At 42.7% G+C, this 26284-nt stretch overlaps 1 protein-coding gene across 2 annotated transcripts in view; it reads right to left on the bottom strand.

Moving 5' to 3' along the window:
• map3k7 (mitogen-activated protein kinase kinase kinase 7) overlaps positions 1–26284 on the bottom strand; it is a 174304-nt gene that overhangs the window by 67669 nt on the left and 80351 nt on the right. Inside the window, exons 6-12 of one of the 2 annotated variants that reach the window (XM_038799585.1) lie at positions 21159–21283; positions 19943–20071; positions 17756–17886; positions 17182–17263; positions 13489–13640; positions 3496–3661; positions 2564–2644 (exon numbers count right to left, since the gene is read on the bottom strand). In XM_038799585.1, the coding sequence (XP_038655513.1) occupies positions 2564–2644; positions 3496–3661; positions 13489–13640; positions 17182–17263; positions 17756–17886; positions 19943–20071; positions 21159–21283 (866 nt within the window). The remainder of the gene's footprint in view (positions 1–2563; positions 2645–3495; positions 3662–13488; positions 13641–17181; positions 17264–17755; positions 17887–19942; positions 20072–21158; positions 21284–26284) is intronic. The other variant, XM_038799586.1, reaches the window with a different exon arrangement.

Raw genomic sequence — 26284 nt, 5'->3', positions numbered from 1 at the left:
ATTAGTTTAACTTTATCGTGGCTTCATAAAGAACATTAGGAATAAATTTAAATCCCTCTTAGAATGTTTGTTCATGATTGGCACTTCCAGATCAAAGGAACACCTCAGTTTACGCCCTACAGTTTATTTACTGTAATATTGTAACTAATACCAAAATATGGTCAGAAAGTAGCTAAGGTAAAGTCACCATAGTCCCAGATGATTATAGTTTGCTTATGATCATGGGAGAGCTGACTGATGGTGGTTTAACTTGAGGATCACCACACCTCAGGCAAGGGTCAACGTTGAGAAGGTGGAGCTTTAATGAATAACCTCAGCCAGTACGGGAATTGAACCCGGGCTGCTGACCTCGCTCTGCATCATGAACCGGCTGTCTAGCCCACTGAGGTAAACCATAGCGATAAAAGTATTGAAGACCCAAAGTATTGGTCCTGCTGCAAATTCTTTCATGAGATTTCATAATAACCTAGCTTTTTCTTGTTTAATGTCTTCCACTTCACCCAATTCAAGCTAGAATGAACTTTTGTTGCCAAGGAGTAAAAGGTGTAGTAAATCCATTACATCAGTTCAGCAATCTGTGGGACAGGAGATTACTAGGATGGCCATGGCACTCTCAGTGCCTCAATGGAGCACAAAATGGTTGTCCTTTGTCAGGGTGAAAACATTTGTGCTCTCAGTGATGCCACTCTGCTAGCGTCCGTACTGCTGTGTCAGCAAGGCTCAGATGCTGTTGCCCATGCTAAGACGGTGCATCCAAAGTCAGCTTCTAGGTCCAGAACTATGCAAGGCCATTTTCCAATGTCAACTGCAGTCTCTCCCAATGAAGTCTGTCAGGCATGATGCAGGTAGCATTGCGTAAGAAGAATGGGTCTGGCAAAAACACCTGGACAAAGGCAAGTTATATGTCTGATACTTCAAAGTTTTATGGCTGGAATACTAAGGGAGAATTCAAGTAATTTCTGGAGGACTGCGGCATAACTTTTGGGTTGTTTCCAGAAGTGAATGAACTTTCAAGATTCTGCAAGATAAGGGGAACTCTTTTGGTTGGGAGGGTGGTGGTGGTGTGGTGAGGCGGGGGGGGGGGGGGGGGGGGGGACGGACGGACAATGACGTTTGTTATTGTTAAAAACTTGAAATCACGTGACATAGTTCTGTGGTTAATTGCTGAGTGTTCAGACTTCTTCTTTGAAACGTAATGGTCCTGCTCAGGATAGTACCGATATACAAGTCTATACATCTTGGTGGTTAAAAATGTTTCAGTGAAAACAAAGGTTGATTTTTTTTTTGCTGTAATGGACACGGTGGTGCAGTGGCATATTGTGAGCACTGCTGTCTCTCAGTGCCAGGGACCCGGGTTCAATTCCAAACTTGGGTGACTGTGCATAGAGTTTGCACATTCTCTCTGTCTGTGTGGGTTTTCTGCTGGTGCTCAGTTTCCTCCCACACTCCAAACTGCACAGGTTATGTGGATTGGCCATGCTGAACTGCCCTAGTGTCCAAAAGGTTAGGTGGGGTAATGGGGTTATGAGAATAGGGATGGGTCTAGGTAAGGTGCTCTTTCAGAGGGTTGTAGTCACGACTGGCTGAATAGCTTCCTTCTGCACCGTAGGGATTCTAGGATCAATATCCTCATGTTATCATACTGATTTGAGTCTGTAACATTAGAAAAGATGAACCAAAAATACGAATTTATGATTTAGTCATAAGGAATACTGGAAATATTCAGGATTCAGAAAATCAAAAATGGTAACAAAAACATGACTTGGACAAGAATCTACGTTTGTAAAGAAGGCGCAACAACAACTGGGATTGTATGTGTAAATTGCAAGAATTGAATTGGATAGGCTACCTTTGCTGGCCCTCACAGAAGTACATGGAATAAGAAGTTGAGGAAGATCAGAAAGAATGCCAATGTGGCAACTTGTCAAAGAACTGGATACAGATAACTAAAGCCAGACATGTTCAGAACCAACAACAGTGGAGTGAATTCAATTGGCTCCATTATCATTACTAAACTGACAGATGAGAATAGAGGAATAGTAACAGTAGAATTTCTTCAGATGGATTTGCGTCAGATTATATATAAAGTGGTCATCCATAGTCTGAACACAACAAAAAATAGGCTGCTTGTTTCAATATACCACACCCTCCAGACTGAACATGTTCAGTGCAGAGGACTTTATCCCAAAGTAAAAAGATAGATTTCATATGCAAACCCATTGTTCAAAATTCTGTAATTTCCCTCTCCTTCATTACAAATGTCCTTAATTCGGTCCTTAAATAGAGGACCACAAAAGAGACTTTGCTAAATTGTTGCCAGTACCTGAAATTTTGTCATCAGTGAGGAATTGTGTACGGTCCAAATAATTTGAATAATAATAAAACTACTAGCTCCTGGTTTTCATTGTTTTATTCAGAAAGGGTTAAATCAGAAATTCTTTCAGTTTACATGGAATTCTACAAGGTTCTCTGCAGACTGGAGCAAAGAGCATTTAAGCACACATTTGTCAGCAGTTAGCAAGCTAGCTAGCCAGCCAGCCAGCCCAGTAGTTAGAACTGGTACCTGATATGACGATCTGAGGAACATCCAGTATGGTGCCAAATGAAGCAGTTTTACGGTGGCCTCGTTTTGGCTTTGGACGGGCTGCAAAATACACACACACAGGTACGCATGCAACAAATAGCTAAAAAGGGTATGAAGCGCATTACAATTAGAACAATGCAGTCTCTCACAGAAACAAAAAAAAAAATTACATGGGACCAGTCATGCGCATCACAAGGCACCATGCAGAAGCAAAGGTGTTACGCTTTACCGAGACACATCGCTTAGGAAAAGCACAATTAAAGCATTGACCAACCAAATTTGTATATTACAAAATAGTTTATGGAAAAGCCATTTGAAAAACATTCATTCCTTAAATTTAAACACACACAACCCGCACAGTTAAATTAAAATAGCAATGTTTAAAAGAATGGTGCAACGTACCACATAATTAACAATATGGTTATAGCATGGAACAGAAACAAGTCCACAAGACAGATTTTGGGGGGAGAAACTTAGCAAGTTGTCAAAAGTCCATTTGACAATCTCAATGTCATTTTAGTTTTGAAGTCATGTCAGGTACTTAATTTAGCTATGGTCAAGTAATTTATTTTCTTAAATTTAGATCTGAAATTAGTAAACATACAACTAGCTAATGCATTCCTGCCACATTAATGGTTAAAATACGTAACCATCTATACAAAGGATTACCAACCAAAAATGCAAGAAACACACACACATACACACACTAATTATTTGGATTAATTAGTATTAGTCTGACAGTTGAAGTGAAATAAAACAAAACAGCTACCTTCAGAAGTCAGAAATTAAATGTGTTTTTAAATCAACAAATAATCAATCAATAAATATAAATAATATTAACAACAATAATAAAGATTATTATTAATATTATTGCTTCATGTTGCTCTGACCCTTTTGTTCTTGATTTTTACCTGTAGAAGAATTCATTATTCTGGCCTCCAATTCGGGAAAATTGCTGAGGTCTGCACTCAATCTTTTTCCCTCCAGAGTTGAAGCAGCAGACTGTGTACGCCCTCCAGACAGGCTCTCGACGCTACTCCCTCGAGACAGCGGCAGGTTTAATCGTGCAGAGTCACCCTAAGTTATAGTAATGTGCAGAAGTGCAGTAAGTTTCTGAAAGCAACGATGCAGTGCTATTTGAAATTTTTTCTGGATTAGCAAATCAGTTCACAGTGAGTTAGCAATTTTTAAAATGTACTACAAATATTATCCCACTGCACACATTAGTATTTCAAGCTAGATGCTAAGCATTAGAAATTGTATTTCAGTGCATTAACCCCTTCCACTGAATCTTTCCTTTTAAATTGTGCAATATGTTGTTGTCCCTCATTGTTGAATACGCTCTTGCTCATCCAGTTTTCATGAGACTGGTATGAAATTTATATGAACATTTTTGAAGAAATGTTCGCTATGAACGATGATTTTAACAGATCTATTCTCAGCTTTGTATTTTTGCACACTGTAACAAGAGAATTGCAACAATAACATACATCATTTTAGCTTCTGTTTTAACTCGACATTATAAAGAGAACTCTTTTCAAATAGGATGAGCTCGCAAGAGTTTGGACTGCACAGGGGAATAAGACAAAAGAACAAAGAACAAAGAAAAGTACAGCACAGGAACAGACCCTTCGGCCCTCCAAGCCCGTGCCGACCATGCTGCCCGACTAAACTACAATATTCCACACTTCCTGGATCCGTATCCCTCTATTCCCATCCTATTCATGGATTTGTCAAGATGCCCTTAAACGTCACTATCGTCCCTGCTTCCACCACCTCCTCCGGCAGCGGGTTCCAGGCACCCACTACCCTCTGTGTAAAAAAACTTGCCTCGTACATCTACTCTAAACCTTGCTCCTCACACTTTAAAACGACGCCCCCAAGTAATTGACCCCTCTACCCTGGGGAAAGGTCTCTGACTATCCACTCTGTCTATGCCCCTCATAATTTTGTAGACCTCTATCAGGTCGCCCCTCAACCTCCGTCGTTCCAGTGAGAACAAACCGAGTTTATTCAACCGCTCCTCCTAGCTAAGGCCCTCCATACCATGCAACATCCTGGTAAATCTCTTCTGCACTCTCTCTAAAGCCTCCACATTCATCTGGTAGTGTGGCAACCAGAATTGAACACTATACTCCAAGTGTGGCCTAACTAAGGTTCTATACAGCTGCAACATGACTTGCCAATTCTTATACTCAATGCCCCGGCCAATGAAGGCAAGCACTACCTTCTCCACCTATGTTGCCCCTTTCAGCGACCCGTGGACCTGTATACCGAGATCTCTCTGACTTTCAATACTCTTGAGGGCTGGGGCCAACATGGGGGCTTGCCATTCAAGGTAGCTAGGTAAAGGTTCAGTTGATGAGGGGATGGGCTACAATACACAAGTGGGTTTGAAAATTTTGGAGGAGGAGATTAGGGGTTTTTTAAGAAATGGGATACATTACACCTGACATTGGCAGGGAGGGTGCAGGTGGTAAAGATGAATGTGCTGCTAAGATTCCAATTGGTTTTCCAGACCCTCTCAATCTTTCTCACTGAGGCCTTCATCTGGAAATTGGTGACAGCGATTTTGGCGTTTGTATGGGCAGGGAAGGTGCCACGGATAAAGAGAGCCCTGTTACAGAAGCAGAGACACAAAGGGGGGTTGGCGCTCCTGAACTGCTGCACTATTCTTGAGCGGCGACAGTGGAGAAGGTGAGGCGATGGTGGGGGCGGAATGGGTCAAGATGGCAGAGGAGTCCGGTATGGGTTCCAGTCTGAGGGCTATGGTGACAGCTCTGCTGGCACTAGTTCCAGGGAATTAAATGGGAAGCCCGGTAGCTCAGTTGATAGTCCGGGTGTGGAATCAGCTGTGGTGACACTTTCAAGTTGGAGGAGATGTTGGTGTTGACACTGTGCGGGAATCATAGGTTTGAGCCGAGGGCGATGGACGTGATGTATGGGAAGTGGAGGAAGGCCAGGCTGTTGAGGGCGAGGGACTTGTACTTGGAAGGAAGTTTGCAGGTCTGGATGAGTTTCAGGAGCAGTTTGAGTTGCCATGGGGTAGTGAATTTATATATATGCAGGTGAGGGACATGGCGTGAAAGGAGTGGAGGACGTTTCCCAAGTTGCCACAGTACAGCTTATTGGGGCAACTGCTTTTCCCGGATGAGTTGGGAGGGGTGTAGGCTATATATGGGTGGTTGGGTAAGCGGGGTGGGGTGGTGGGGGGGCAGTTGGTGATGATCAAGAACAAATGGGAAGAGGAGTTGTTGGGGGGGGGGGTTATAGGCTGGGGAATGTGGTGCGAGGCTACGCGTAGAATTAATTCAACCTCCTCCTGCGCAAGGATGAGCTTGATGCAGTTTAAGGTGGTGCATAGAGCAAGGATGAGTGGGTTCTTCCAGGGGGTGGCCGATAAGTGCGGGAAGTGTGGACGGGGGCTGCATGACGGGCTATCGGAGGCCCCTGGGCAGTCTGGAATAGTGCCAAGGTGCACTGCCAAGCTGGCAGAGAACTGCATGGATGTCAGTTCAAGGGTGCCCAGGTGGAATTGCCTGAAGGGGGGATTCAGCGATGATACCTCTTAAAACTGAATCATTAGCTAGGCCACTAGAGTAGTTTACATAAGTTATTTTATTAAGGATTGAGATGAGTTATGGGACTGAGTAATCATTATAAACCATTAAACATGTATTTTTAGGACATAGCAGTAATAAATAATCAAATGGGATTTAGGATAGCTAACTTGACCAAAAGGACATTACTTCTGACATCTTGTGTTTGTGAAACAATTCAGGGTGCTGGTTCTGTTGTTCTGTTTCTCACAAACAGTCAGCACAGGATGCTGGGATTGTTCCCCGCTGTCAAGATGAGGATCAATCATGCACTACTTGCAATTCTATAGGGTGAAGTTTAAACACTGCTTGCGATTCTATTGGATAAGTTTAAAAGTAGCAGCTTCAGGGATTGGATTGCATCCAACTGGGGTGGGCTATTGATTTTTGAACGTTGTACAAGTACTGTGTTCTGGTCTTTGTTCAGCAGAACAAGTCTTGGTCAATATCCAGTTTGTTCTCCATGTACACGTAACAAGCTTGATTAAATAAGCCATCGTGTCCAGGTTGTAGTGTTTATTCTTCTCTGTACTGAGCTGAGCCACAGGGAATAACCCCAAGTGGAAGCTGACTCAATACACAGGTCTTGAAACCTCTCCTCCAACACTGCCAAGGGTCAGGGACCAAGAGGGGTCATGCCCATGAAAGGAGGGTAGAGGGTACGAAGGTGGGGAAGCGGTATGAAGATAAATAGTGGCCTCTGGGAGGTTAAGTGGGGGGGGGGGGGGGGGGGGGGGAGACAGGTGGGGTCCTGGAAGGGGGCTGCCTGTAAGGGGCCATGGGGGGGGGGGGACTTGAAGAGGGGGACCCCAATGTGGGATTTCTTCACTTGAGAGGCGTGTAGTGTCCGTGTGTGGGGGTGGGGGGACCCACAAGTTTATTAGAGATTGGTGCACCCTGTCAAAATGATCTCGGAGTTCAGCTCTCCAGTGCTGGAAAAAAAATCAAAGTGTGGGCTATACCAATGAGAAACGTCCGAGAGCTCAAACAAGTGACTGAGTCATTGGATATCGGCGGGGAACTCGCTAGCAGGAAACTCCCTGAAAAACCCGCCACAAATAAACTCAGAAATTGTTCCGTTGAATCGCGCCCTATGAAACATGCTGGAAAAAATCTGCCAGTGCATCAAGCCTGTCCCATATGTTCATGACATTGAAGATACATGGATGACAGGGAAATTGTTAGACTAGTCTAAAAGAAAAAGGAAGCATACATACGGTCTAAGCACCTAAAAGCAGGCAAAGCTTTTTAGGAACAAACTCAAACGGGGAGTTAGGAGGGCTAAAAGGGGCCATGAAATGTCATTGGCAAGCTGAGTCACAAAAAATCCCAAGGCCTTTTATACATACATAAGGAGCAAGAGGGTAGCTAGGGAAAACGTAGACCCACTCCAGGGTAAAGGAGGAAAGTTATACATGGAGTCAGAGGAAGTGAACAAGATCCTTAACGAGTATTCTGCATCGGATTCACCAAGGAGAGAGACATGATGGATGGTGAGATTGGGGATGGGTGTGTGAATACTCTAGGACATGTCAGCATAATGAAGAGGAAGTGTTGAATATCTTAAAATTCATTAAGGTAGACAAGTCACCTGGGTAGGATGGGATATATCCCAGATTACTGTGGGAGGCAAGAGAGGAAATGGCTGGGGCCTTAACAGATATCTTTGCATATTCTTTGACCACAGGCGAGGTTCTAGAGGACTTGAGAAGGGAAGCAGGGATATTCCAGGTAATTATAGGCCAGTATGCCTGACGTCAGTGGTGGGAAAGCTGTTGGAGAAGATATTGAGGGACAGGATTTATTCACATTTGCAACAAACGCGCTAGTGATAGGCAACATGGTTTTGTGCAGGGAAAGTCATGTTTCATCAACTTGATAAGAGTTTCTTGAGGTGACAAAATTAATTGATGAGGGAAAGGCTGTGGATGTCGTCTACATGGACTTTAGTAAGGCTTTTGACAAGGATCCTCATGGCAGACTGGTACAAATTATAAAGTTGCATGGGATTTGGGGTCTGCTAGTTGGATCAATTAAGAACTGGCTTGGCAACAGGAGACAGAGTAGCAGTGGAAGGGAGGTTTTTCAGAATGGACATCTGTAACTACTGGGTTCCACAGGGATCATTGCTCGGACCACTGTTGTTTGTAATTATATATAAATGAGCTGGATGAAAATGTAGATGGTCTGCACGGTGGCACAATGATTAGCACTACTGCTTCACTGCGGCAGGGTCCCGAGTTCGATTCCCGACTTGGGTCATTGTCTGTGCGCAGTCTGCATGTTCTCCCTGTGTCAGTGTGGGTTTCCTCCGGGTGCTCCAGTTTCCTCCCACAAGTGCCGAAAGAATTGGACATTCTGAATTCGCCCTCTGTGTACCTGAACAGGCGCCGTATTGTGGCGACTAGGGGCTTTTCACAGTAACTTCACTGCAGTGTTAATGTAAGCCTACTTGTAACAATAAAAAAGATTATTATTAGCAAGATGACACTGATAGGTGGACTTGCAGGTAGTAAAGGGGACTGTCAGAGAACGAAGCAGAATAGATAGACTGGAGAGTTGGGCAGAGAAATGGCTGATGGGTATTCAATCTGGACAGTTGCGAGGTGATGCATTTTAGTCAGGTGAGAACTGTACAGCAAATGGTAGAACCCTTAGGAGCATTGACATACAGAGGGATCTGGGCATTCAAGTCCATAGTTCTATGAAAGTGGCAATTCTGGTGGATAAGGTGGCCAAGAAGGCAAAGGGCATGCTTGCCTTCATCAGCCAGGGAATTGAGTACGAGAGAGCTGATTGAGGTCTACAAAATTACAAGAGGTATAGTCAGGGTGATTAGCCAGAAGCTTTTTCCCCAGGGTGTGTAGCCATCTGGGATGGCCACTTTCAGTATACAAAATGGACACTCGCAGAACCTATAGGGAAATATGGACAATACTAAGAAATAAGCAGGCACAGAGCCTGAATGTATATTTGGAAGGCAGTTTGCAGACAGAATTGAAACTCTGAGTAGATTTACAAATTGATGGCCCATCTCCGGGAAACAAAGGACGAGTGCTCAGGTAGCCGATACTGTTCCAGACAGTCCGACGCCACTACCCCAACCAAAAGACACAAACAAAGCAAGGCCAACGGCCACCTAGGACACGCCCAGCCATCAAGGCACCCACTCCTTTATTGGTTTAGATCGATGACAATGATCAAGAAGCTGCCCAATTAATTGGGACCAAGTTTAAGGCCCGCCTAAAGGCGCGTGAAGCCTCTCCAAGTATAAGAAGGAACCCCCGCGAAAGGTTCAGCCTCTTGGATTCGACTCTCAAGCGGAGAGACACTTCCACCAGCACCACCAGAAGCAAGTAAGTTCAAGTTCAACGCTCGCTACCAGATGGACGACCTTAGCTGTACTACTGTTACCTCTTCGAACCCAAGAGCCTCAGATCCGAACAACGGCCATTGTTCCTCTGACCTAAGTGGGCACCCGAAGTTAAGTATAGGTGTTAGTGATAGAGATAGTTTAGCTTGTAGTATTATTGTGCATGAGTAGATCTTACTGTGTGCAGATAAAGTACTATTGACTTTGAACTAACTAACTGGTGTATCGGCTCTTTGATCGGTTTTGGGTTGAACCTTGTGGCGGTATCGAGAGATACCTGGCGACTCTGAAAGTATACTCATAATTAGGATTAAGGAAGGCGACCTTATTAACCACCATATTTATAGCAAGTAAACTGAGCAACAGGTGGAAGACTCAATCCAAGGACAAGGGTTCAAGGTGAGAAGGTTAAGTTTAGGGGAGATGTGAGGGGGAAGGTTTGTCATGCAGAGGGTGGTGGGTGTCTGGAACGCTTTGCCAGTGGAGGTGGTGGAGGCAGGCATGATAGCAGCGTTTAAGATGTATCTTGATAGACACATGAACGGGTGGGGAATGGAGGGACACAGATTGTTAGGGCAATAAGTAGTAGGTCTAACTAAGGAATCTGGATTGGTGCAGGCTTGGTGGGCTGAAGAGCCTGTTCCTGTGCTGTAATGTTCTTTGTTCAAACCATCAACCCCACCTTGCTCACTGTTCCAGAGTCACATAGTCGCCTGGGACAGAGAACAATCAAAACTCAGTGAATGAAGAAATAACAAACAAACTGGAAAATTACTCTCCAGCTCCAAAGGGAGTCATGCAAATTCGGGTAAAGCATGGCCACTAAAATCACTAACTTAATATTAACTCAGCTGACTGCTCAAGATTGCTTCTACTTGCTTAAAATTGTTCAGCTCTTTTTGTGCATCTGCCCATCAACTTCAATATCATCTCACTAAACTTAAGACTAATCTTATGCTTCTTTCACCCTTCCTCATAGCTCAGACCCAGTACATTTAGGATTAGGTTTGTTGCATGTTCTGTATCCTTTTTAATATATAACCTTTTTTGTGATATAGGGACCAAAAATCGAAAACAGAAGTCATCCAGATGTAATCTGACCTGTGCTCTGAAGCCTTCTCATAACTACCCGAGCCAAGTGCATCCTTGTATCTCATGATTTTTAAAAACTGCTTATTTGTATGGTTTGGTTTTATTTTTATGGAACAGCTTTTGCAACATACTTGAATAACTGTACTATGTGACATTGAGTGCCACATATGAATCAAATAGTTTTAGAAAACAATGGCAAGGTTAATTCTAGATGTGTCCATTTCATCACATTTTGTACGGATCTACGCAACACTTGAACTATCAAATAGCACCTCAGGTAAAAAATATTAACTTGATAATTAACTGCTAACCACCCATTTTTGAAATCATGCAGAAATTCTACAGTTTAAACCTTCACAAATAATACCATTATAAAGTACATGTTGACACTAAGAAGATTTTGCAAATTTGATTTGGGTTTGAATCCAGAGCTTCTTGATAAAACTGACACTTCTCTGCTAATAATAAGGGTTCCATATGAAATAGGTCTGCAGGCTCAATCCAATGCAAAGAGGGCAATAATTTATAATTGATCACATTTTCAGAGAGGGTAGCCATGTGAGGTAGAGATTGCTGGAGCACAGTGCAGGGAGCTTGACTGACTGTATATCCGTGACTGCTTGATGCTGATAGTGAGTGAGGAAAGTGCAGAAATATTTCCAATCCACAAGGCAGCTATAGAGCAGTATGACATGCCCCCCATCAAACCTACACGATGTGAGAGTGTAAACATTGTAGCAATAGAGAAGAAATAAAGTACCGTACTAGAGTACTGTGAGCAGATCTGGGAACCAGACTTCAGTAAGAATATTTTGGCCTTGCAGGGAGTGCAACGTAGGTTTACAAGAACGATACCTGGACTTCAGGGCGAGATTACACAGATTAAACCTGTTTTCTCTAGAATTTAGAAGGTTTAGAACATACAGTGCAGAAGGCCATTCGGCCCATCAAGTCTGCACCGACCCACTTAAGCCCTCACTTCCACCCTATCCCCGTAACCCAATAACCCCTCCTAACCTAAATTCCTCCTAAATTCTTTGAGGAAGTGACAAAGTTAATTGATGAGGGAAGGGCTGTAGATGTCATATACATGGACTTCAGTAAAGCATTTGATAAAGTTTCCCATGGCAGGTTGATAGAAAAAGTGAAGCCGTATGGAGTTCAGGGTGTACTAGCTAGATGGAGCAGGGTGTACTAGCTAGATGTAGATGGATAAAGAATTGGCTGGGCAACAGGAGACAGAGAGTAGTGGTGGAAGGGAGTGTCTCAAAATGGAGAAAGGTGACTAGTGGTGTCCACAGGGATCCGTGCTTGGACCACTGTTGTTTGTGATATACATAAATGATCTGGACGAAGGTATAAGTGGTCTGATGAGCAAGTTTGCAGATGATACCAAGATTGGTGGAGTTGCAGATAGCGAGGAGGACTGTCAGAGAATACAGAAGAATATAGATAGATTGGAGAGTTGGGCAGAGAAATGACAGATGGAGTTCAATCCAGGCAAATGCGAGGTGATGCATTTTGGAAGATCTAACTCAAGGGCAGACTATATGGTCAATAGAAGAGTCCTGGGTAAAATTGATGTACAGAGAGATCTGGGAGTTCAGGTCCATTCTACCCTGAAGGTGGCAACGCAGGTCGATAGAGTGGTGAAGAAGGCAGACAGCATGCTTGCCTTCATCGGACGGGGTATCGAGTACAAGAGTTGGCAGGTCATGTTACAGTTGTATAGGACTTTGGTTAAGCCACATTTGGAATACTGCGTGCAGTTCTGGTCACCACATTACCAGAAGGATGTGGATGCTTTAGAGAGGGTGCAGAGGAGGTTCACCAGTACGTTGCCAGGTATGGAGGGTGCTAGCTATGAAGAAAGGTTGAGTAGATTAGGATTATTTTCATTGGAAAGACGGAGGTTGAGGGGGGACCTGATTGAGGTCTACAAAATTATGAGAGGTATGGACAGGGTGGATACCAACAAGCTTTTTCCAAGAGCGGGGGTGTCAATTACAAGAGGTCACGATTTCAAGGTGAGAGGGGGAAAGTTTAAGTGAGATGTGCACGGAAAGTTTTTTACGTAGAGGGTGGTGGGTGCCTGGAACGCTTTGCCAGCCAAGGTGGTAGAGGCGGGCACGATAGCATCATTTAAGATGCATCTGGACAGATATATGAACGGGTGGGGAACAGAGAGAAGTAGACCTTGGAAAATAGGCAACAGGTTTAGATCTGGATCAGCGCAGGCTGGGAGGGCCAAAGGGCCTGTTCCTGTGCTGTAATTTTCTTTGTTCTAACCTTTTTTGGTCACTAAGGGCAATTTATCATGGCCAACCCACCCAACCTGCACCCCTTTGGACTTTAAAGGGTGCTCTGATCGAAGTAACAAGATAGTAACAGGAAAAGACAGGGTCGATAAAGACAAATTGCTTCCAATGGTTTGAAATTCTAGAACTAGGGGGCATAGTCGAAAAATTAGGGCCAGACCATTCAGGAGAGATATTAGGAAGCAAAGGGTGATCGAAGCTTGAAACTCTCTTCCAAAAACAGCAGTTGAAGCCTGATCAGTTGTTAATTTTAAATCGGAGATAGTTTAATTGTTAAGCAAAGGTATTAAAAGCAGGTATATGGAGTTAGGCCACAGATCAGCCATGATCTCATTGAATGGTGGAGCAGACTCGAGGGGCTGAATGGCCTATTCCTGTTCCTATGTTCCTAAACCATTGTACTGTAGCATACATCAAGCTTAAAGAGCATATTAGAAATGAATTACAGAAAGATTTTTTTTTTTTAAATGGAGACTTTTTAATTGAGGTAAAATAAAGTCGTGAACAAAGCAATTTACTCACCGCTTGCTTGGGCTGGAGTTTAAGCTGTTGGGCCAGCTTAGATTCCAAACGCTTAATTGTGTCATTGGTAGCATTTGCATGCAAGTCACTAGGTTCTGCATTAGCATCACTTTTGTTACTGGTATTTGTAGAGGTAATTTCCAGGAAAGATCCTAGTAAACAGACAGTGCAATTTAAGTGATTTAAGAAAAAGTCTTCTTGCAATCAAAGCAATTCAGAATGATAGAAATCAGTAAAACCATTTAATGTGTTTAATGAAAAACTGTCTGGTGTGTGAAGGGTGTGGGGTGATAAAAAAGCAATGAAGAACTAACTTCATCTTCCAAATTTAGAGGGGTGATCGCAAATCATGCCAGACATTAAATTAATTTCCAAAATGGCCGATGCATTCTCTGCGACATACACTACTTTCAAAGGGCCACTGAAGTTATATAAATTGAAACTGAAACTGAACTAACTAAAGACAGGCAGCTAAATTATGTTAACATAAAGCTCATATTGGACTGATGTATAATGCAATTGAATTCAACAGTAATAAAATGATGGCACATTTAAATGCAATTTATTTTAAAAACTGTTTGCATTCATGTGGACTATAATATGAAACTTGTTAAATCTTGTCAAATTGTATCAGTTAATTGGGAATGAATCTTATTTAAAAATATGTCAATCCAGTTTTGTATTTCATGTAGCGGGTAAAATACACATGAGACCAGAGAGAACAAGGCATAATCAGTTAGATATTTTCTCCAGTTGGTAGGTGACAATTAACCTCTGTTGGGGAATGGTGTAGATTGAGTGACGTGGGCATGAAGAAGAATCAGGGTTCATATTGTTGATTGGTATCAAGTGACCTTTACTGATACATTCAAGTCAGGAGGTCAAAAAAGCATAATGTTGGGTTTAGTAGAGTGATGATTTGATGATTAGCACACTGGAGAGCAGCTCATCACCATTTTCTCAAGGGTAATTAGTGATGGGAAATAAACAATGGCCTAACCATCAGCAGCCACATCCCATGAACGGATAAATAAAACGCAGTGCTTAGGCATGAAGTCTGACCATTTGGGTGAGGTGTGGAAGGCTGCCAGTGCCGATAGGAACTAGGATGTTAGTCAGTCTATTCAGACAAGGAAATATTTTTAAAATTTACTTCAGAATTTCAGGAAAAGGATCAAGGAGTTTTTCCAAGATTGTTTTGAGCACTCAAACAGGCTCAAGCTCCTTCTCATCATGAAAATTCACCATTAAAAGATATTTGACACCAAACACCTTGAAACATATTAAAGCTTTTGCAGTGAGCTAAATTCCGGAAGTTGTGATCACATTTATATTCTTTCATCTTTATGCTATGTTGGAAAGGGCAACATCATCTTTTCCATTTCAAACTGCTTAAAATATATTTAATAAACTATACATGCCACACCAAAAAAATCTTGAACAGAAAAATAATCTCGACTTGACTATCCCAATGCACTCCTGGCTGACCCCCCACTTCCTACCCTCAAACTTGATATCATCCAAAACTTTACTATTTAATCCTCATTAATAGTCTGAGTGTCAACACGGAAAAAAACTAGTGAACTTCAAAATCAACAAAGAGGGGTTCAATAATTTACATGTAGGTAGATGGAATGAAGCCCCAGCAATCAGATGCTGCACCATCCTCCGTTTAATTACAAAATGGATTTGACTGCTGATATCCAGCAAGGCCTGAATAACCACCTTCTGTGCAGCATCAGTCGATTTTATGAATAAAGCGGGACTAAAATATTACCATAAAATGTACTCCGGGAACTAAATCCACTCAAAGATCAAATAGTATGGTCTGTTTAGCAGATTGCGCATAAAGTCTATGGGTTGCACCAGTGAAATTCCTGCCCAACTGACTTTTGGCTGCTCTCCGAATTCTCCAGTCTCACCCACACCAATCTCTGCCATGGGCAGGACCAGAAAATTCTGGCCTATATTTTGCTCCTTGATCAGATAGGAATGTAGGAGTTGTAAATACCCTTGCAGCTCCATTTCAATTCAGAAACTCTTCAAACAATGAATTTACAAGCATCATTTGTTCTCACTTGTAGAATATTTTTAAAATAAAGAATACGGTTGCTGGGAATCACTGAATCTTTCAACCAGTAGTTCAACATTCTTTGCTGACCATTCTTTGCAGAACTTTTCACTCAGGCAACTTTTACTATACAAGGGCAGCACAAGTGGATAGCACTGTGACTTCACAGCATCAGGGTCCCAAGTTCGATTCCCCACTGGGTCACCATCTGTGCGGAGTCTGCACGTTCTCCCTGTGTCTGCATGGGTTTCCTCCTGGTGCTCCGGTTTCCTCCCACAGTCCAAAGACGTGCAGGTTAGGTGGATTGGCCATGATACATTGCCCTTAGTGACCAAAAAGATTAGGAGGGGTTATTGGGTTACGGGGATAGAGTGGAAGTGAGGGCTTAGGTGGGTCTGTGCAGACTCGATGGCCCGAATGGCCTCCTTCTGCACTATGTATATAAGAGCTATTTTATTTACTATACAACTACCAGAATGATATTCATGTAACATCTCTTTGGTAAATTACCTTTCGTAAAATAAATTTGGTGGAGGTATACTCAAACAGTTACAATCTTTGTGCGATATTCTCACATGTTTTCTTCAGCTTGTGCTACTGCTCTAAAATTAGGACATAAGAGGGGTCAGCTACAGACCTCGGAGTTCCACTTTTAAAAGGGAAGGAATTTAACCCCGTTGGCTTAAGCGTTTAAAAGGAGACTCAACTGCATCAGTTCGTGAAAACCACGAAAATGCCACCACGTCTTCAGATAAAAGTGAATTACTGCGGAGGCTGGAATCTGAAACAAAAACAGAAAATTCTGGACAATCTCAGCAGGTCAAACAGCATCTGTTTCATCCAGACATTAGCTCCGTTCTTTCTCCACAGATGCTGACAGCCATGCGGAGATTGTCCAGCATTTTCTGTTTCCCTTTACATTAGAGGATGGTTGATTGTAGTGTATTCCATCACAGAGAGCACTCCTTCAATGTAGAATTCTTGTTGTTGCATCTGCTTTGCCACTAAACATGTAAATATTCCATCACAATATTGGAGATCTGGCGATGATTGCTGTTCTTCCCCAGAAATTTGGGCAGCACGGTAGCATTGTGGATAGCACAATCGCTTCACAGCTCCAGGGTCCCAGGTTCGATTCCGGCTTGTGTCACTGTCTGTGCGGAGTCTGCACTTCCTCCCGTGTGTGCGTGGTTTTCCTCCGGGTGCTCCGGTTTCCTCCCACAGTCCAAAGATGTGCAGGTTAGATGGATTGGCCATGATAAATTGGCCTGAGTATTCAAAATTGCCCTTAGTGGTGGGCGAGGTTACTGGGTTATGGTGATAGGGTGGAGGTGTTAACCTTGGGTAGGGTGCTCTTTCCAGGAGCCGGTGCAGACTCGATGGGCCGAATGGCCTCCTTCTGCACTGTAAATTCTATGAAATTGGTTTATTAAAAACGTTTTTGTTATCATTCTTCCTTATTGGTAAATAACCTCCCATTGGGATATTGACTAACTTTTTTATATTCTAAGGGGTGAATAAAATTTCCTACATAGTGCCATCAATCAGCCTTGAAAACAGTTGAAAAAAAAAAGTTATTTTTCTTTTCCCTTTCAAATTATCAATCTACTATTGCTTCATACCTGTGCTTGTGGCAGAGTTACTCTGGCTCACATCCGAGTAGTGGCATGGGTATTGAAGAGGTTCCTCAGCTCCTGGAAAATACTGAACATCAAATAATTAAGACAGGCTCTTATGTCAAGTCTCCCACAATCAACATATTATATTTAGTCAGAACAGCCTTTATGTACTAAGATTCAGGATTACAAGGGCAATATTCTCAGAGTGATCGCAGATGTTTTTACCCTGACTGCATCAGTATCAAGGTTCGAAACAAAGCAAAATAAATTCAAGCTTTTGCCGGGAGACTGCTGAATGGCATTGCTCAACCATCATTTGACACTCCTTTTTCAAATAGAAGACTGAATCACTTAAAGTTGGTGGCATTCTTAAAATCTGTCAGAAGGTTATGGGTTCACACTCCACTCTTAAAGCAAGCACATAAATTAGGGAAATACTAGAACTCCTATTGCAATGATTCGATATGAATCATTTCACATTTATTTATAGTACAACTGCAGTTAAGTGAAAAAGCATAAATCGGATATACTTAAACATAGTTATTGTCAGCACTCAACATTAAACCTAAAAACTTACCTTCATCAAATGAGTCATTATCCTTACTATCTCTTCCATTGAGGGGCGCTGTGCAGGATCTTTTGACCAACAGCGAGTCATTAGACTCTCAATAGGTTTCGGCAAATTTTTTATTAGAGGCGGTCTAGTACCTAAAACAACATGAATGGAACAAATCTGAACATAGAACAACAGTGCAGAAGGAGGCCATTCGGCCCATCGAGTCTGCACCGACCCACTTAAGCCCTCACTTCCACCCTATCCCTGTAACCCAATAACCCCTCCTAACCTTTTTGCTCACTAAGGGCAATTTATCTTGGCCAATCCACCTAACCTGCACGTTTTTGGACTGTGGGAGGAAACCGGAGCACCTGGAGGAAACCCACGTAGACACGGGGAGAACGTGCAGACTCCGCACAGTCAGTGACCCAGTGGGGAATCGAACCTGGGACCCTGGCGTTGTGAAGCCACAGTGCTATCCACTTGTGCTACCGTGCTGATCCTAATTAATTTAAGACATATTTCAGTATTTGGTCAATTTTACGAAATCAAAGTTATAGCCCAACATCAATGTATTACTGCCATTGAACAAAGATTGCATAAATTTATTCAACATTCTATCTTCACAGTTGAGAAGTTCAACATTTTCCCGTGGGGAGTTGGGTGCAGGAAGAAAGGAACAAATAGAGAAGCTGAAGAATTCCCTAGATTCGGTTGTTTATGCTCCATACAAAGATCTTCGGACCTTATTCACCTCACCCAATTAATGCATCTTTCGATTACTTTCTCTCTCATGCACTTATCTCGATTCCCCTGCAATGCATCTGTGCTATTGATTTTAACTACACCATGTGGTAGAAATGTCTACATTCTCCCCACTCCGCTAAGACTGGTGTGGCAAACAATGAAGCTGAAACTGGCATCATTAAATACAGTTGGAACTTGGTCTTTTAAAAATCACAGTAGTATTATTTAAAATTCAATCCTGATCAAAAACTGATCTTTAAGCAATCTTTCCCCCCTCCGGCTTTGTCACAAAATAATTACACATTGTTGGAGATCTAGTATTACAGTCTTGCTACCTTCTTTAGCTATGATAGGCTTGACATTTGATCATTCCTACTTTCAAAAAATATATTGATTGGGAAAAAAGTTCAGACTCCTCGGGATCCCACTGGCAGCAAGTAAAGTTGTTTTCTACCCCCACCTCGACCCCTTTGTTTTCATCCCATTTCACTTTAACTGTCTTTTACCATTTCTTTCTTTCTTTATATATATTTAACCCCCCCCATCTTATCCCCCTTTCCTTAACTTTTCTCCCCTTTGCTTCCCCTTCCTGATCCCGCACATCTACATCTGTCACAGTTTACCCCCTGATGCTAGTTTCCCTGCTGTTTAGCCTTTCACACCTTTTGTTCTCTCTGGAGACTGCTATTAGCACTCTTTCCCTTGGTTTCTGCGACTGTGACTCATCTTTCATTCTATCACGCCACAGTATAAATATTTCCCACTTTCTGTCTTTTAGCTTTGACAAAGGGTCATTTGAACTTGAAACGTTCTCTCTTTTCTCTCCTTCAGATGCTGCCAGACCTGCTGAGATTTTCCAGCATTTTCTCTTTGGAAGTCTTGGCTCAGTGGTACCATTATTTAGCTCAGAGCCATAGTTAGGGTATAGAGCCCCACTCCAGAGACCTGAGCACATAAATCTATAGATACTCCAGTGCAGTTCTAAGGGAGTGCCACTCTACCAGTGGATCTGCTTTCAGTTAAAACATAAAACTGAGGCTTCATCTGCGCTTTCAGGTGAATGTAAAATATCCGTCAACAGTATTTGAACAGAAGTAGAAGAGCCACCCTCCTGGCCGATCTCTCCCTCTCAACCAACATAACCTGGTCATTTACCTCATTGTTGCTGTGCACAAGTTGTCTGCTTAGTTCCTGACATTGAAATGGTGACAACAATTCACAAGTACTTCCCTGGCTGTGAAGGGCTTTGGGCATACTGAGGTCACAAAAAACACTGTGCAAACTCAAAATTTATGCATTTAATAATTCAAAACATTAAATTCATCTTAATGAAGTTTCACTCAACTCTAATTTCCCAACTGTACAGATGCAAGGATATCAATTATCAGAACAGATGAATTCAAAGTTACCATATTAATGCCAAAAACAAGGCAACAGAACATTTTTGAAATATGGACTTACCATTATGGACAGCCCACATGATGCGAAATGCAGGGCCACCGATTTCATCAAAAGGTTTCCGTCGAGTTATCACTTCCCAAAGGATAATACCCCAGCTGAAGACATCACACTTTTCACTGTAATTACTACCTGCGACACAAATTCAACAGGTCACCTACATCATATATAAGATTGGATCAAGTAAAAATAACATTATTTTAAGTTTAAAGGATCTATTAACAGTACCCATCAAGGTTTGCGAAAACACTTCAGCACGATGAACATATTTAAAATATGCCCATCAATTCTGCACATTTGACCCAGTTTTAGGTTTCACGTTCAGCTTAGATTTTCCAAAAATATATTTCACTGGTGAATCAAATTGGCAGGGGGAGGTGTTACTATTGGCAAATCAAAAAATTACTATTGGTAATATAAAGCCAAGTGGAAAGAAGGCGTGGGATTGTTGATTGTGCCTTTGTGCATACTCACCAAAATTACGGTTTATTTAAATAATTAGTCTAGCATCAATGTACTGGTACTACAGTGATATTGTAATTCTGGGGTCAAGGGCTAAACTGATTCCAGAGAGAAACAGAGTGCAACCTCCCAGTAAAGTCGTCTCAGTATTCAAACCCAGCCCTAATGTTATCCAGATGAGTCTTTTCAGAACCCACTTTTAATAACAATCCGAAGCATTAATTATTGTTGCCAAAATCTGTTTCCAAACCTTCTGCAAAAGATGTTTTCTCATCAGATCAAATGGAATGGAATGAAACAAGATGACCAAATGTCATAGTATTCTGTCCATATTCAGGGTAGTCTGCATCAATATAGAGAATTTATTTTTAAACCTGACCAGAGCTCGTTTTAGGAGTATCCAATATTAGAGCCAACTATCAAATTTGTCTGTTTCTATTAAAACATTTTTCCTTCTTCGCTTTAAAGAGGGACAAGTCGCTGTTTTTTGTGCCTGCCCCTATGCAGTAAAGTATCTATGCGTGCATGCTTCCTAGCAACAGTCACTGGATCCGGTCAATGGTGAAAAACCCAATTCTCACCCACCATGCCTGAGGGCAATTTCAGTGCTGTTGCTGGAATCAGTTAACTCAGCACAGACCAAGCAGATGTATTTGGTATATTTGATTCTTCTGGTTCATTAGAGTGATGATGTCTCTCTCCACCAAGAGAAAACTTTAAAGTAATGTCTGAACAAATCTCAATGTCAATCCTTCACCTTCAAAAACTTCTGGAGCCATCCAAGCAGCACTTCCCTTGTTGTTGGTCATGTGAGTTTGAATGTCACATGCTGTACCAAAGTCACAGATCTTCAAAACTGTTCCACCAGCAACCAGTAGCAAGCTGTCATGATAAAACACAGGACTGGAAATATCAGCAATCTGTATTCAGGGGGTCAGAACATGCTTTTCAGGTTTCAGCACAATAAAAGAAACGCAAAATAGCTATGAAAAGGGCAACGCATTAGCACCATTCAAAAGCCTCAAAGTGCTTCACATACAATAAGTTCCATTGAAGCCCAGTCATTATTATTTTTGAATATAACTTTAGAGTACCCCCAATTCATTTTTATTTTCCAAATAAGGGGCAATTTAGTGTGGCCAATCCACCTACCCTGCACATCTTTGGGTTGTGGGGATGAAATCTATGCAGATACAGGGAGAATGTGCAAACTCCACATGGACAATGACCTGGGACTGGGATCGAACCCGGGTCCTTGGCGCCATGAGGCAACAGTGCTAACCACTTCACCCCGATGCCTTCCACCCAGTCACTATTATGAGGGCAAATATGGCAACCAATTATACACAGCAAAATCCCTTAAACAAACGCCTGATGAATGATCAGCTCATCTGTTTTTGACAGGGCTTTTGGCCAGCACATGGGACTGTTCTTCTTCAGCACTGTAATGGGATCATTGATATGCATTTAAAGCATCAGACAGGATATTTAAGTTCCATCAGGAGGATGCCATCTCCAACATGACTGCACACCATTACTGCGCTAGTGTTAAACTAGATTATGTACTTCAAATCCTATAAAGGAGGAGTTGAACTCAATCTTTTGGTTCAGAGGCATGAGTGCCGCCAGATGAGTTTCTCCCCAAATGTGTTCCATTAAATTAAAAACACATTCCAAAGATTCCAATCGGTAATCTCAGGTGAGAAAATGCACACTTCAGTCTGTTCCATGATAGAATTCATAGAATTTACAGTGCAGAAGGAGGCCATTCGGCCTATCGAGACTGCACCAGCCCTTGAAAAGAGCACCTACCCAAGCCCACACCTCTACCCTATCCTTGTAACCCAGTAACCCGACCCAACCGTTTTTTGGACACTAAGGGCAATTTATCATGGCCAATCCACCTAACCTGCACATCTTTGGGCTGTGGGTGGAAATCGGAGCACCCGGAGGAAACCCACGCACACGCGGGGAGAACGTGCAGACTCCGCACAAACAGTGAACGAAGCCGGGAATCGAACCTGAGACCCTGGAGCTGTGAAGCAACTGTGCTAACCACTATCCTACCGGGATCAGAGGGGCATGGCATAGGGAGGGAATTCAAGGCATGAGGGCCAGACAGCTGAACACATGGCTGACAATGGCTAGAAGTGGGAATAAATAAAAGGTACAAGTCAGAGAGAGACAACTTGGGCAGAAGGGAGAGCTGTGGATGGTTACAGATATCGGCCAGAGTGAGATTATGTCGAGATTAAAAGACATGGAACAGAATTTTAAATTGGAGATATTTAAAGACTAAGAACCAATGTGGCTCAGCAAGAACAGAGGTGATTGGTAACTGGAATGGTGCATAGTAGGAATTAGCAGCAAAGTGTTGGATGAGGTTACGTTTTTCAATGTGGAGAGTCAGCAAGGAGAGCATTGGAATAGTTGAGACTGGAGGTTGAGGGTTTCAGCAGCTGATAGGTTGAGACGGGAGGCAGAGGCAGCTGATCTGGAAGACATTGAAATAGGCAGTAATTGTGATGAGGGAAGGTCAAATTGGAGTCTGACTAGGTTTGAAAATAAAATCATGGTTGTGACAAATGGTTAAACTTGAGATAATGATAGGGAGGGATTTAGAATTGGTTGCAAGGGTACAGAATTTGTACAGGGGCGTTGCTTTAGATGGTAGTGTCAATATTCCCAAGTTTAATTGGAGAAAATTGTGGCGCATTAACAACTGGATGTCAGACAACTAGTTTAATAATGGAGGTGATGGAGGGGTTGATACAGGTGGCAGAGGTAGAATATAATGGGATCATCATACATGTGCAACATTGGGAACGAGGAGATGTTGGGCAACAATTAGCAACAGTTTTGTCTATAATGGAGACCATGGAATCAGAGAGGACATTGTGGGGGCATCAGGGGCAGTGCAACTTCGTGTGTATGGGGGACCAAATACCATGGGATAATGTTTGGTCAATGGGGTGAGGGTTTTTTTTTGGGTGGCTCAATGCATGAAATTGTCTTGAGGAAGTTTGCGCTTCTGGGCAATTTCTTTACAAACCCTTACGTGGAAACATCCAATGGTGATTATCCAGCATCTCTTTGTTGTGCCCTCTCCAATGTGACACTGGGGAGCTGGAAGGTTGCAACCCGGTGTCTTTTGAGCTGTCCACACAGTGCCTCAATCTCACACTGATTGGGTGGAGAGGTCTTCCTGTTGTCACCCTGCTGTTTTGGTCTGCAGAGTGCTGTTTTGGTACGAGGGTGTGTGGGGGAGTTGCACCTTTATTTTTCTACCTTTCTACAGATTCCAGTAGATAGCTCTGGCTGTGGACAAAGCTGATTGGTTGACAACTGGAAGGTTATTCAACTTATTCTAATTATAATACATAGTTTTAAAAGTTATGGTATGGCAGGTCAGCTCAACCAAGTGGCATGTATGTGGGAAGTCATCGCCAAACCATTTGTCCTAGACACACATATCTGCAGTAGGTGTCACCAGCTGGGGAAGCTTGAGTTCCGTATTTCAGAACTTAAGTGGTGACTGAAGTCACTGTTGTGTATCCATGTGTTAGAGAGCTATGTGGATAGCATGGTTAGGGAAGTGGTCACACCGCAGGTTAGGAACCATACAGGTAAAGAGGCAGTGGATGACTGCTATGCAGTCTAAGAGAATCAGGCAGGTAACAAAGGAGTCCTGAGTCTATCTTGCTTGTTAATCGGGTTTCCATTTTCAGGAGAGTGCAGCCAGAGACAACTCTGTGGGACATGATTTAGTTGTGCAAGAGGGGAAGAAGAGGAGTGGTAGAACAATGATGATAGGGGATTCAATAATCATGGAATCAGACAGGTTTTACAGCAGCAATAAATGTGACGCCTCGCTGGTGTGTCTACAGGACATACTTCTGGGAAAGGGTGAACAGCCAGAGGTTGTAGTTCACATTGGTACAAACAACATAAGAATGAGGTTCTGAAAACAGGTTTTAGAGTACCAAGGAGGAAATTAAAAAAGACACTCAAGATTAGTAATCACAGGATTACTCCCCAGGTGAGGTGCTAGTGAGTGCAGGAATAGAGATGAATTGGCAGACTGTGGCTGGGGAATTGGTGTAGGAGAGAGGGCATCAGATTCTTGAGGCATTGGAATCAGTTCTGGGGCAGGTAGAACCCATACAAGATAGCAGGTTACACCTTAATGGGACCAGGGAGTTTTGCTAGTGCTGTTGGGAAGGGTTTTAAATAATCGGGCAGGGGGATGGGAAACTGAGGGTTAGCTCAAATTGGAAGATTGTGAAGCTAGTAACGGCAAGTAGAAAAGTAGCAAGCAAAATTAGAAGGCAGGCAAAACAAAGGTGAGCATCAAATAAGCTTTGAGTGTGGAATAATGTTAATGACAAAGTTAAGCGCACTCTACCTGAATGCAGGCAGCATTTGCAACAAAATAATTTAATGGCACAAATAGAGGTAAATGGGTTACATCTAATTGCAGTTAAGGAAACATGGCTGCAGGTGATCAAGATTGGGAACAGAACATTCAAGGGTTTTCAAAATTTAGGAAGGACAGGCAAAAAGGTAAAGGAGGTGATGTTGCGTTGAGAATCAGGAATGCGACCAGTACAATAGCAAGGGAGGATTTCAGATCACAAGAACAAAATGTGGAATCTGTTTGGGTGGAGCTAAGAAACAGTAAGGGACAGCAAACATTGGTAGTCGTTGTTTATAACCACCAAACAGTGGTGGTAGTGTGGGCCATAGTATTGATAAGGAGATAAGAGGGCTTGTGTCATGGGTAATATAGTGATCATGGGTGACTTCAAATGCATTTAGATTGGGCAAACCTATGGATCATTAATGCTGCGCAAGATTACTTTTTGGAGTGTTTTAGGGATGCTTTCTGGAGCACTATGTTGTGGAACTGACTAGAAAACAGACTACTTTAGATCCAGTATTGTGTAACAAAAAGGCTTAATTAATAATCTTGTAAAAGAACTTTAGGGTTAAGCGACCCTAATATGATAGAATTTCACATCATGTTTGAAAGTGAGACATAAGCTGGGCAGTTAAATGATTACTTTGTGACTGTCTTCACTGAGGAAGATGCAAGAAATCTCCCCAGAATTCGGATCCAAGGGTCATGGGAAATTAACATTAGAAAGAAGGTTGTATTGGAGAAATCAATGGGACTGAAGGTTCCCCGAGACCCGACATTCTACATTCCAGAGTGTTAATGAAATGAAAATGAAATGAATAAAAATCGCTTATTGTCACAAGTAGGCTTCAAATGAAGTTACTGTGAAAAGCCCCTAGTCACCACATTCTGGTACCTGTTCGGGGAGGCTCGTACAGGAATTGAACCGTGCTGCTGGCCTGCCTTGGTCTGCTTTAAAAGCCAGCTATTTAGCCCATTGTGCTAAACCAACCCCTTGAAAGAGGTATGGGGACAGTGGATGCATTGATGATCATCTTCAAAATTCTATAGATTCTGGAACAGTTCCTCCAGATTAGGGTAGAAAATGGCACCTCACTATTTAAAAAGGGAGAGAGGGACTTTCAGTGGCGACCATGAGGGAGTAGGTCGCACATTTGGTGGCTCCCGCTCTGGCCTCTGGCCAGACATTCGGACCTCTCCTTTCTCTCTCTCTCTCCCCCTCCCCCCCCCCCCCCCCCCCCCCCCCCCTCCCCCCCCACACGACCCATCCCCCACACGACTTCTTTATCTTTTAAGCGCTGGATTTGAAGGAACAGTGAACACGTGTCTGTGGTATATATTGGTTTATGGAACAGAGAGCCCGAAGAGATCGAAAGGGAAGAAACAAAAAGACAGGCTCGAGCTGGGTGTTGGCTGCAGCAGTGGACAAGATGGCCGATGTCCAGACCCCTGGGGCTTCGGCC

Source organism: Scyliorhinus canicula, chromosome 6, assembly GCF_902713615.1.
Source record: "Scyliorhinus canicula chromosome 6, sScyCan1.1, whole genome shotgun sequence".
NCBI classification, from domain to species: Eukaryota; Metazoa; Chordata; class Chondrichthyes; order Carcharhiniformes; family Scyliorhinidae; genus Scyliorhinus; species Scyliorhinus canicula.
This window is presented reverse-complemented; position numbering and strand designations above follow the sequence as displayed.